We start from the raw sequence: 12,280 nt of genomic DNA, 5'->3' as shown, positions 1-12,280 counted from the left end.
AGGCAGCAAGATAGGTTGACAAATTAATGCAAAGGTGTGTTCTTCAGTGGTTGTGTGTCTCTGTTTGCAAGCACTTTCACAGATTACGACAGGTGTTTGTACTGGCTGTCCACACTGAGCCATTTTGGAAAACCAACAATATAATGAATATTTATTATTCTGAAGCAGATTGCAACTTGAGCCACTGTTTTGGTTAAAAGCAAAGGAGAATCTCCTTTTGCGTTTCATATCAAATTCCTACTTAAAAATACAAAAAACGGATGTAGAATAACTTTCTTTCCTAAACATTATCTCAATATTAAATCAAGTTATTTTAAGGAGCAAGGAAGATTAAAAAAAGGTGCGGAGAAAAAAAGGAAAACATGCCTTAACAAATCTATATATTATGAGTAAATACATAATAACATCTTGCTTTAATGCTTTAATCTGCGGTCAGTGATGGTTTTCTAATCTCTGTACTCTTGTCTTCTCAGCAGCACAGCCAGGCACGACAAACAGGGCCAAACAACAAGGTGCGAGCTACTGTGGCACCTTTCTCACCGTCCTCCATCTACACCGCCCACTTCGGCCCGCCACCGTCCAAAGTCTCTCGTCCATCCCTGAAGCTTCTGAGCAGCAGCCACCGAGCCGCTCTTCGTCCAGAGGACGTCAACAAAGATGAGTCACACCATTAAGAGTTAAGGCCACATGCTCATAGCAGAAGTTGACCACAGTAACGGTGTTCAAATCAGGCTTATGAGTTAACAAGTTTCTCACTTCACATCAGAAGGAGTCATTGTGTGTTTGTGAGAGAGGCAGCAGATAACTGCTGACGCAGCAAAATGAACAGAGGAGACGTGAGGACAGTAACTGTGAAACCTTGATAAAATATGACCTGAAGGGAGACGTTTAGACAAACAGGAAGTCAAAACTACACAACCAAATATGGAAACTAAAGTCTGCCTGTGGTGCTTTATTTGATGAGAAACCGGACAGAGAAGGCTGTCTGCTGTGCTCACCCTGCACTTGGCTGCTTTCTCGGGGGCTGAGAGTAGAGGCATTAATATTTGGAACAATGTCTTAGTTTGATGAAAAAAAAAAGCGTCAGGTCGATGCTATAGAAATTAACATGAAGGCGCATAAGTCAACGCAGAGGTTGTTTAACACTCTCCCGCCATTCCTCCCCCTCGTTGAACCCTCCTTCACCCAGATGAGGGTGTGATGTCACGAGATCGCCACCACAACGATTCTATTGTTCTTAAAAAGCGAGGGAACCTCGAAAAGACCCAGTGGACATTTTACCCACAATTCTCACCTTCCTTCTTTCTGAGGCCGCTCTTCTTTTCCTCCCTGCCTTCATCTTACTCTTCACTATATTCTTTATTGCTTTCCTTCCATCAGTTCACTAAACGTCACTAGTTGTGTTTGACACACTTTAAAATGGAGTTCAAAGGTTCATCAGTGTTCTTAAGCTATGTTTAAATTAAAGATGAGAACATTGATGATTATTGGGTTTATAAACTCTACAGGTTGATGTTAAACATTTCTCCTAGTCTAATAAAGGTTTCTAAAGTTTGTTTAAAATGTCTTTTGACTTTTTTTAAACTTTGTTGTTGTTATTGACTCACCCTTAGCTCAGAGTGATGGCTTCCTGAGAGTTGACCCATTTTGTTTCACTCCAGACAGTCAGTCCTCAACAACACTTCCTCTTTCCTACATCAGTGATTTCAAGTTACGATTTGTCTTCAAATTGGGACTGAAATCTTTGACCTGGGTTTCCTGCTGAGCTAAATATTTAGCATGTCACTGGGCGCAGGATAATATCGCCACACTGACTTCCTGCTTCATGCTGGCTGTTTGATTTCCTTCTACAGAAAAACAACTGTCCAACTGACTCCAGCATGCTGCCTCCTTTCCTGTGTGTGTGGGTCTTAAGGTCACACTGACGACACACACACACACACACATACTCATAGGTGACTTGAAGGCCATGAAAAATGTCATAAAGTTGAAGTGTGCAGACCAATGTTTTATTCTTCTAATAGCTAGTGAGCAGTATTAGTGATATGTTGATGAGGTTTCATGATACAGTGTTGTAATTTTCAAAGAACCACTAATAATTCTATCAACATATAATTCAATGAAAAATGGGTTTTTAGACTAAGAGAGCCATTTGTTGAAGTCTTAAAATTACAACGTCAGCTGACAACAACTTCTCCAACTATGTTTACTTCTTGTCTTCCTTTAGTCCTGGTCAAATTGCTGGATCATATTCTTCAGGATACATCTACTGTATCTGGTGTGCTTGTATAGCTGGTTACATTTGCATCTTCTAATAGTGCTAAAACTGAGCTTCTCACTCATTTTAACAGCACTTGTCAAACCATCCTGGACACTGTTGCCCCCTTCAAATAAAAAAAACATATCTGACCCCCACAACCCTGGATAAATGTTTTTACAAATCAACTCCTCAAAGAATAAATGGAAAAAAAGATGGTCTACAAGTATCCAAATGTGGACAAAATTCACAGATTTTAGATAATGTTTTTAATCCCAAAAAATCCCACACCATGAATGCTGCTCCCGAAGACTGTGAAAGATTTCTGCATTTTTTTATAAACAGAGTCCAAGAAATAAGGCAACAGATAACACCTCCAGATAAGATAATTGACACAGGCCACTCAATTTCTAATTATTTCTCTAATTTTACACCACTGACCCTCCCCGTTTCATCAAAGACTTTATCCAGGATGAAAGCGCGATTTAAATTACTTTAATTCTGAGTGCAGCCTTCGACACTGTTGACCACAATATGTTACTAGATCGTCTTAACTCTTGGTTTGGCATCAGAGAAACAGCAATGAGGTGGTTTTCATCCTACCTTTTAAACAAAACCTTTACGGGCGCCATCGGAGACACCTGAAGTTCTACAGCCAGTGTCTCCTGTGGTGTACCGCAAGGGGTCAGTTTTATGTCAGATTTTCTTTTTTATTTATATGCTTCCTCTTGGACAGATTTTAACCCGCCATAACGTCAAAATACTGTACATCACATCACCACAGTGTTAACCTCAATCACTGCGTTTTAGAATTGATTTAAAGATTTTACTGATTACCTTTACAGCTCGCCGTGGTCTGAAATCCCTCCTATATCTCAGACATGCTTCTTGAGCTAGAATCTTGTTTATCATAACCACGCCTTCTCTGCTGTGATTAGTCAAGCATCAAGGTTTGTCATTCGGTGTCATTCATCCAGGAAGTATCCACCTTCAAGGGACGAGTATAAAGAAAGAGCAAAGCCCATTTTTACTACATAATCATAACCAAGATCATCGCCAAGATTTCAGACAGGGGAGAACTTTATAAAGTAATAACTTCAAAACATCATCATGATGAGGGACTTAGTGCATCTTGGGGAGGAAGACTTCAACATGTGAAACATGTGAGACAGGAAAGTTGGACTCACATTAGTTGCCCTTTAACTTAAACTATTTAAACTACTTATATGAAGGGATTGACTCCACCAGGTTTGCCCTTTGACACCGATGCCGTTCATTACTTTGATGGACAGAATTTCTAGAGGTCACTGCTTGTGTTGGCTCCAACAGGGCCTTCGGCTCCGATCCAAATTAGCATCTCCAAATCATGGTTCTTGCTTGAAATAAGGAAGGGTGCCCCCTCCTAGCTTGGTATGAAATCCTGCACCAGGCTGAGGGGTTGTATTATCTTGGGGGGCTTGTTTATGAGTTAGGGAAGAATATATTATAAGCATGTCCCACTGGTATTTTTTTCTCAGGGTCCCCTGGGAAAATTTTGACAATGTAGCTGGGGAGATACAAGTCTGGGCCTCCCAGTTGCTGCCCCTGCAACAAAACATTGGAAAAGGTGGTAGAAGACATTGTATTTCATCTACTTACTTACTTACTTTTATCTACAGCAAACGTTAAACTCCCAATATGTAAGACATGAAATATTTTTTCTGGCTCCCCCTCATGCCGTGACAGTGTAACTGCAATGTTCTGGCTTCTCCTTTTTCTAATTGTCGGCACATAAAGTTGTTTACAAAACAAGATAAAGCCCCTAGTTTGTCTGTTGACTTCCTTGTAACTTTAAACAGTCTCTTACTACTTTTTATGAAAACAAAGTCTCTGACCCTCTGTTGTAAAGTAGTTTGGTGGTAACATGACACACACAGACTCTCTGGGCAAGAAAGGTAGGCAAAGTTTCAAAGTGATGAAAATCATTAAAATAGAGTTATACTGCATGAGTCATTACTGTATTACACAAAGTATGAAAAGAATGTGTTACATTGTTATATATTGCTGCTTTAACATGTACAGTTCATACAGGCATCTTTCATTGTGCTTTATTAACAACAAAACCTACTTCAGCTCTGACTTTTAAAAGCTTGTTCCTCTTTTATTAACACCATATCTGATGCTGTCGCTACTAAAATGCTTTATTCATCCACAGAGCTGCCATCACAGCTCAATGACCTTTTCTTCTACTTCTGCTTTTGTCAAGTTGAATATTTTACTACAGCAACCCACACAACTCCTGCCATGTGACATGTAACTCTTCAGTCCTCTCCTCTGATCTGGTTCCTCACTTCTTTCTAAACTTTGGTCAATCATCAACTTTTCTCCGCAGTTATATTAGGGAAGCATATTTGGACACACTAGCTCCTCCTCTTCTCCTTTGTGTAACAGGAGTGGGTGTTCTGCCATGGAATTTGTTCATTAGATGACTTTTGGATGCTTCACAAAACAACCGACATCTAGAAAGACAGCAGTGTTTGAAACTGTGGGGTTTCAGGAGGAGAAGGTGGCGATGATTTGCAGCACTCCGTGAACAAATGTCAAATTATTTCCAGTCCTCTTGTTGATGTCGACGCAGTGGAGTCAGCTAAGGCACATCGTGTCCTGTGAAGTTCTGGAAACAAGCGCATGTGTGTGCCGCCTGTTTTCCTGAGTTCACTAAGGGTTTAATGAGAAAGACAGAAGGTTGAGAGCAGAGCCAGCAGAGGTAGCTGTGGTTTCAAGGAAGTGAGTTAGAGGAGAAGTGACCAAAGATGCTTCAGTTCACACTCTCAACAGTAACATTGCGTCACACGAACCTGCAACCGTCACTAGAGCAACCAAACAGCAGATTAACCACAAAAGAACGAAACAAGAGTGCAAAGAAAACGTGAAAGAAGCTGCTGCCTTGCTCACGGAGTGTGACAGAATTGTGACACGGCTCAGAGACGATGCATTCGGGTTCTTTTATTTGATATTAGTCATATTTACAGGCAACTAATCCTGCGGAGATGGTTTTTATATGCAACTCTTGACATACTATCATGAACAGGTTCAGATGGTTACATGAGACCACAGTCCGCGACGTAAATAGACTTCAGCATTTCCTGTTTGCTCCAAAAAAAGAAGAAGCTTTATCTTAGTGGACCAAGACCAAACACAGACTTTTATTGTCCAGACTAACTCGTGCTAAAATGGTCTGTTTCTGTTCATCCCCGCTCCATGTGTACAGAAAACAAATCTCTATACAGACGACAAATATTCACGTATATTCACGTCAAGACCCTGTTTTTGCATCAAAACTTCCCGACAATTTGAGTCATACAAAGTGCAAATAAAACAAATCTCGAGATTAATGACAATCATAGCTGTAGATGGAATAAGTGATTCACTCAACCATTTAAGGTCGTGGGTAGCTTTCCAGCACCACCACCAGTTGACTCAGGTCTAAATTTAGTTAATTTTCATTCTTCAAGGACCAGAACATCCTATACGTATTTACTATTCGGAACATTATTAAAAAAAAACTTTAACAAGTGCTTTCCCTCAGAGGAAGTATTTTTAACTTAACTGTACAATGGAAATACATTGAATGTTGAATTGATTCCAGACTTAATGTTCAACTTCTCACGTCAGACATCTCCCAGGTTGTCGTAGATGATGTCAGGGGTTCTGAGCGGGGGTGTTTTACTCCGGCTGTACCAGGGTCGACCCGCTTTGTGCTTGGATACTTTGCTGTAAAGCTCCCTCCCCCCCTCTCCTCCCACGCTGCCCTTCCTCTGGTTGTTGTTGTTGTTTAAGTTGCTGCCGTGTTTCTCCGGATCCTTTTTGGCAAACCTGCTGGGTTTTGGAGCCAGGGTGGGTTTGGACAACCTTGGTTGGACACATCGGTCCTGCCCCAGCTGTGGTGGTGAATGTCTGTGGGTGGGGGTGGGGGTGTCGTAATCTCTGTCCAGGCTCATCGGGGGCCCCACCTCACCTGAGCCCCACAGGCTAAAGGGCTCCAATCGGGCCTCGTCGTAGATGCTCATCCCTGTGGACACTTTAGCGCAGCCCTCGGGTTCGTCATAGATGTGTTCCTGCCGAGGAGCAGGGGGCAACAACACCCCCTCTGCCTGACCTTCCTGGGGTCTCCTGCTGCCCTTCGCTCTCCGTCCCCCTCCTGCTTCTTCCAGAGAGAGCATGCTAGTCTTCTTGCTCAGGTCCATGTTGATGCGGTCGTAAACATGCGAGTACAAGTCGGGGGTCTTCCACTGGTGCTCCGGTTTAGGACCTGTAGTCTCCACACCTACAGGCCAAGGGCGAGGGGCCGGGGCAAGAGGACTGGGCGGACTGGTGTTTTGGCTCTGGTCTTTAATAAAATCCACCGGGTCCGAGTAGAACGAGTCAGAATTGTGCAAGTGAAGACGGACGGAGTCGACAGGTTCTGAGTAAAACCCAGGAGGCTCTGGACCTTTAGCAGCTCCGTGACCTGTTCCTGGACGTCCAGCGCTCACGGTCACTGGCCCAGCAGGGGGTTCCGGTAAACTTCTCCCTTTGTTTCCGGCTCTCCCTCCATCGCCCCCCTCTCTCTTACCAAGAATACCATCAGCAGAGCCTGGTTTGCTGCCCCCCGAGTCACCATCCGCCTCTCGACTGCTGGAACTGCTCGAGTCGGTCGCCATAGCAATGTTGTTTCGTAACTGCTCAAGGGACATGACTTCAGGTTCGAGGCTGAGGTTTCGCTCGTCTTCCAAATTCTTCTGAGACTGGATGGCCTGGGCCACCAGCGAGAAGATCTCGTTGCCTTGCTTGGTGTCGAAGGTGAAATTACCAGGACCCGAGTCGCAGCGCCGCCCCGCCTCGAAGGAGAACATTACCTGGAAACACAAACACTTGCGGTCAGCTTTGACCTCCATCTTTGAAGATGCTGCTCAGACTTCACTCACCCGGTCTCTTCCGTAGCGCCGCAGCAGCTTGTAGGGCCACACCAGAACGTGCTTCTTCGTCTTTGGATCCTTCAGGATCAAAGCATCTTTATCTGCCATCAGACAGTAGTTTCCTGAGAGTCTGCAGCGCTCCGACGCCTCCGTTCTCTGGACGCCGACCCAGAACTCATTCACTGGTGTCAGAGCAGCAAGTTAAGGTTGGACTTGTCTTCATCATAATCCTTCTTGAGGACTCACCCTCCTCTCTGGTGTAGTAGATCAGGTTCTCAGACATCTGCATCTCCTCTCCGTTACCATCTGCAGCACAACTGCCTCCTCCCTGCAGACACACGGGAGACGCTGATCAGAGGAGTCACAGAGGGGTCCAGACAATAGGGGTTTACTGTTGCAGTGTACTGTATGGATTTTTGGGGGGGCTTTCAAAGCATATTCTAATTTTATCGTAGCTCCTTTATGCCTTATATTTCGTAAGTTGTGTATACAAAAAAAATAAACAGATTTTTAAATTTACAATTAACATGCAAGCATTCCCAACATCTATTCATTTTCATGTTACAACTAAATTTCCAGCCACTAGGTGGCAGCAATCATTACATCCTCTGTATAAACTCCTAAAAATCCTGCGAGATCAAGCGATGACTGAGGATGAGAGGATATAGTCGACTCCAGTAGCTTTTAATGCTGATGTTTGGAAATCTTTTGATTTAAAAAATGTTATGACTTTCAACACTGATCATCGTACCTTGAAAGCGATGTCGCACATCATATCCATCCACTCCTTGGCAGCAGTCTTCTCCGCAGCGAACACGTACGTTTTGTAGTTGGTCTCTACACAGAACGCCATCATGTTCTCTTTGGGACAGTTCTCGATCAGCGCCGGGAGGATGGAGATGCATTCCGACAACCGAATTATTTTCTTGTCAAGCTTTCGGGTCTTTTCGTTGCTGGCTCCGCTCAAGCTGCCGCCCGAGCCGCCTCCGCCTCCCGAGCTAGAGTCGAAGAACTCCAGTCGGGCGATGCCGTTCTGGCTGGCTGGGTAGAGCACGAACCAGCTCTTCTTCCATTTCTGGAAGAGACAGTGGATGGTTGACTCTTCAGACTGGTTCATGATGCACTTAGTTAGAGGGCCTTAAACTGATCAATCAGTGTTGATTTAATGTGTAACGAATGTGAAAAAGAAGCAACGCCATGATGTTTGAAGACACATGGAACACTCACACTACCTCCCTTGAGTGATCGTCAGTAGAACAGGTGCAAGCCTTGGAGGTCAAAAAGAGGAAGCCCTGAGGATGTCAACTGCTAGCAAAACCCACTCACTTCCTGCCATTCTATATTTTAATCTACGTGTGTGTGTGTGTGTGTGTGTGTGTGTGTGTGCGTGCATGTGTGTTTGTGCATGCGTGCGTGTGTGTGTGTGTCTAATACGCATAATGGAAAATTATAAAAAGAATAGGTGATGAAACTGAGAAGAAGAGAAAAAGTGTTGCTTGTGTCTTCCTGTTGCACACCAACTAAACTTTTCTTTACTACCTGACACTTTGAATTCTTTTAATGACTTAATGAGCTTATGGGTTTCACATGATAGTAAACAAACCTCTTTAAAATGTGTCTTTCAGTATAAAATGCATTAACACAATCGACAGAGAAAAAATATGTTTCATATTTAGACTGTTCTTGGTCATCACAATTTATAATATAATGAAATATCCAGATGAGATCTGGAAACCAAAAAATAAAACCAGTTGTTTCTGAATCATGATCAAATATTGAGGTCGACTGTGGTTATTAACAACATATTTGCTTCATGTGTCACCTATTTTTTCTCACCAGAATGAAAATGATCGTAAGTCTGACCACTTCTTACATGCTCTAGTTAGGTCAGTTTAGGTCTTGACCATAAAGCAATGTTTTTTTCTTTTCAGAAGAGGGGAAGTGAGCCGGGACAGAACAGTGAACAATGACTTCATATCAAGACTCAATAAATATATAAGAATTACCATTATCTACATCCAGTTCAACACAATATTGATAGCGTTGTCAAGGACAGACACAGAAACTATTTGAAAAACATTAGTAATTATCTCACTATATCTTTTCATTAAAAGCTACTAGAACGATTACAAATGTTTTCTGTTCATTCTCCAAAAGTGTATTTTACATTCTCTGGTTGAATAATGCAGTAGCATTATATCTACTCAAGTTTATAGCAGCTCAAACTAAAGAACATACAGCTTTAGAGGACAGCTTAGGTGAAACTTTGTTATCATCTCGTGCCAAACTCAAGGATAGACCAGTCAACAATAATGGTGACTAACCTGAAAACTTAAATGATATTGAAAATCTCTAACGTATAAAAAAAACAATGATTGAAGATAAAAAAAATGCCAGAGAGAGATAAGCCATAATTAAATAAAGTAAAGTAAAGAAATATTTCTCGGTTAATTTGTGGCTTCAATCCAGCTCTTGTTATGAAGGTCCACTAAGATATCGTGGCAGATAATAATAAAAGTTCCTGTACAGATAATAAAGATAGCATTAGTTATTGTTAAATTATGATTGGTTACTTTTCTTAAGGAGATGAGGGAAATGGAGGATCAACTGAACACTGCACATTTGGACCAGAACCAAGATGATGCACAAAAAGCATCAAGACAAATAAACATGATGGAAATGTTTAGATTCACACATGTCAAGCTCGAGGCACAGGAGCGGGCAAAAAACGAATCTTTGTTGGTTATTTTATGTAGGTGTATTTATCGGCGCCGATATTCAGCATATCGGCCTTTTTGATAATCCGACGGCCGATAAGAGATCAATTTAAAACTGGGTTATTTTGCCTCTGATGCAGCTGCACCCCTCTGACTACAGACACTACTCAGTCTCCAACTTTGCCCCACTCAGCCAATCAGAAGTGAAGGCTGGACATGCCGTGCACACTACTAGAAAAGACATTTCGCCGGGTGGAGATGTATGTTAGGGTGACCCGCCCAGTGTGGCGGGCATGCAGACCAGCGCATCTATCACAGACCTGTTCTTGCCCAGCGTTGCCAACTCTTTTCCGATGAAAGTAGCTAGAACTAGCTCCAAAAGCTGCCAGATGACGCACATTTACATATGAAAATTGCATATAATGCCTACTGGTCGTGTCTGTTGCAGTGAGGGAGAGCTTATTTTAAACCATAAATACAAAAAGGTTGATAGAAAAATCTGTACCAAATAATCACAAACTCACTAAACGGACACATATATTTGCAGTAAAAACAGTAACAGCCTCACCCAGGAATGCTGTCAGCGCAGCGGCGCGAGAGGGAGAGAGTTTGTTTGGGCTGGTGGCAGATGTATGTGTTTGAAAATAATAAAACAAATTGTTGGAAAAACGTTACTGGTCATATGGTGACCTATTAGGAAGCCAATGGTTTCAACAATCACACAGAGACTTCAAATGCTGAAGGACATTTGCTGGAGGCCATTAGTAACCATATTGAAACGACAATATTATAATCAGACTTTTACTTCCTGTTACAAACAGTTTGGTCAATAAACGTTTTGTTCCAGCCGTATCCCTGACTGCTAACAGATTTCAGGCCCTCAAGTGTTTGACTTTGGCGCCTCTGGTTTATATTAGTGGAGATTTGATATTGTTTCTTTGGGCTGTGAGTGCACTTCACTGTGACCATACAGGTGACAGAATAAAAAGCTACAAGTTATATTGATGCTCATTGTTGCATTGTGGAAGTGCTGTCATGTGTTTCGGAGGATCTTCTCACAGGAAACAGAACATTTGGTTGCTTAAGGTCATATGACCACTGGGACTCAGAGATAAACAAAGAGCCTTTTACAGAGAACTCACACACACACACTCACACACACAAACTGTTGCTTATGTCACTTATCTCTGAAAGACGGCTGCATATGTGCACTAATTCAAGAATTTATAAAATAGTAGAATGTGTGATTTTAGTGATGTTAGTTTACTGATTCAAACACTTAATTATAGGTAAAGCTAGTAAAAGAGTTGATCGTTTTTTATGTGGAATCTTGCAGAGCGTAAGGATCATTCAGACTCAGACTTGAGAGTAGAACCCCTGCAGCTCTCGGTTAAGGAGGTTCCAACTAACTCCAATTCTTCTTCTTCTTCTTCTGTCAGCGCTGCATCGAGGTGCCCTGAACACTTCCCAGCATGCAACAATACATTATGTTTGAATATGGATGTATTTGTACATTTATGAAGAGGAACTTAACGGATGAATAAGATGAGCGCATAACACAAATCATTTAACTAGAAAAAAACAATATATTTATATAGTAAACATATGTATGTGATATATATAATCACAAAGTATTAAAAAATATATTTGAACTTCAGTATTGACCACATCGATATTTTGTTATTTATAGTGACATAATTTAAAGTCAAGTGTCCTGTTTAGTTTTGTTACTATGTGACTTCAACTTAAAATTAAACTGCTGTGGTTATAATTTATTTAAAGGATTAATGAGTTTATTTCGCGATACTGTGGTACAGACAAATACAGTGTACCTTAAATACAGCGTTTTGTTTTGTTGCACCGTTGACGGTCGTTGACGATTAAATATGTTTCCATACCTTTCCAAACTTCTGATGCTGCACGAACAGTTGTCCCTCCTTGACGTGTGCATCCATGACCCGCAGCAGAGGCTCAGGTCTGAGCCACACTCTCCCCTTAGTCCACCAACAACGGTGTCGAGTCTAGACTCGAACTTAAAGTCACTTTTTCCCTTCGCGATCACAGCTTCCCTTTTTTGGTTCTCTTCCGTTTCACGCACACATGAACGCTTTACAAAAGCGGTGTGACGACGTCACGGCCAGAAAAAAAAGAAACGTTGCAAGAAAATGCACTTTTCATGGAGTCCTCTGAAGAAAGATCCTCCACAGTCTCAAGTTCACATGCAGTGATGGACCAGCGGGAAATCAGGCGAGGACACCATTTCCGGTTATGCTTTCACAATAAAACATCTGGCGTCGACGTACTTTATTATTGATGCTACATTTAAGGGACCAAAAGGAAATTGTAATGTAGACAATCCTGAAATGAAA

The 12,280-nt window shown here is 42.0% G+C and overlaps 2 protein-coding genes across 5 annotated transcripts in view; one reads left to right on the top strand and one right to left on the bottom strand.

Annotated features, from left to right (window-relative positions):
• The window catches only part of m1ap (meiosis 1 associated protein), a 30,986-nt gene extending 29,500 nt beyond the window's left edge, over positions 1 to 1,486 (top strand). For 3 of the 4 annotated variants that reach the window (XM_087790032.1, XM_087790028.1, XM_087790029.1), the window contains one exon: positions 474 to 1,486. In XM_087790032.1, the coding sequence (XP_087646158.1) occupies positions 474 to 674 (201 nt within the window). In that variant the 3' untranslated portion in view covers positions 675 to 1,486. The remainder of the gene's footprint in view (positions 1 to 473) is intronic. The other variant, XM_087790030.1, reaches the window with a different exon arrangement.
• A 3,726-nt stretch (positions 1,487 to 5,212) lies between these two features.
• dok1b (docking protein 1b) lies at positions 5,213 to 12,222 on the bottom strand. The gene is made up of 5 exons (XM_087790026.1): positions 11,810 to 12,222; positions 7,946 to 8,269; positions 7,441 to 7,522; positions 7,204 to 7,376; positions 5,213 to 7,134 (listed from the first exon to the last, which is right to left on the bottom strand). The coding sequence occupies exons 1-5, from the start codon at positions 11,864 to 11,866 to the stop codon at positions 5,908 to 5,910; spliced, it is 1,863 nt and encodes a 620-aa protein (XP_087646152.1). The 5' UTR covers positions 11,867 to 12,222; the 3' UTR covers positions 5,213 to 5,907.
• Positions 12,223 to 12,280: the final 58 nt, after the last annotated feature.

Source organism: Callionymus lyra, chromosome 4 (assembly GCF_982586985.1).
Source record: "Callionymus lyra chromosome 4, fCalLyr1.hap1.1, whole genome shotgun sequence".
In the NCBI taxonomy this organism is placed as follows: Eukaryota; Metazoa; Chordata; class Actinopteri; order Syngnathiformes; family Callionymidae; genus Callionymus; species Callionymus lyra.
The sequence above is the reverse complement of the archived record's forward strand: the minus strand, read 5'-3'. Positions and strand labels throughout refer to the sequence as shown.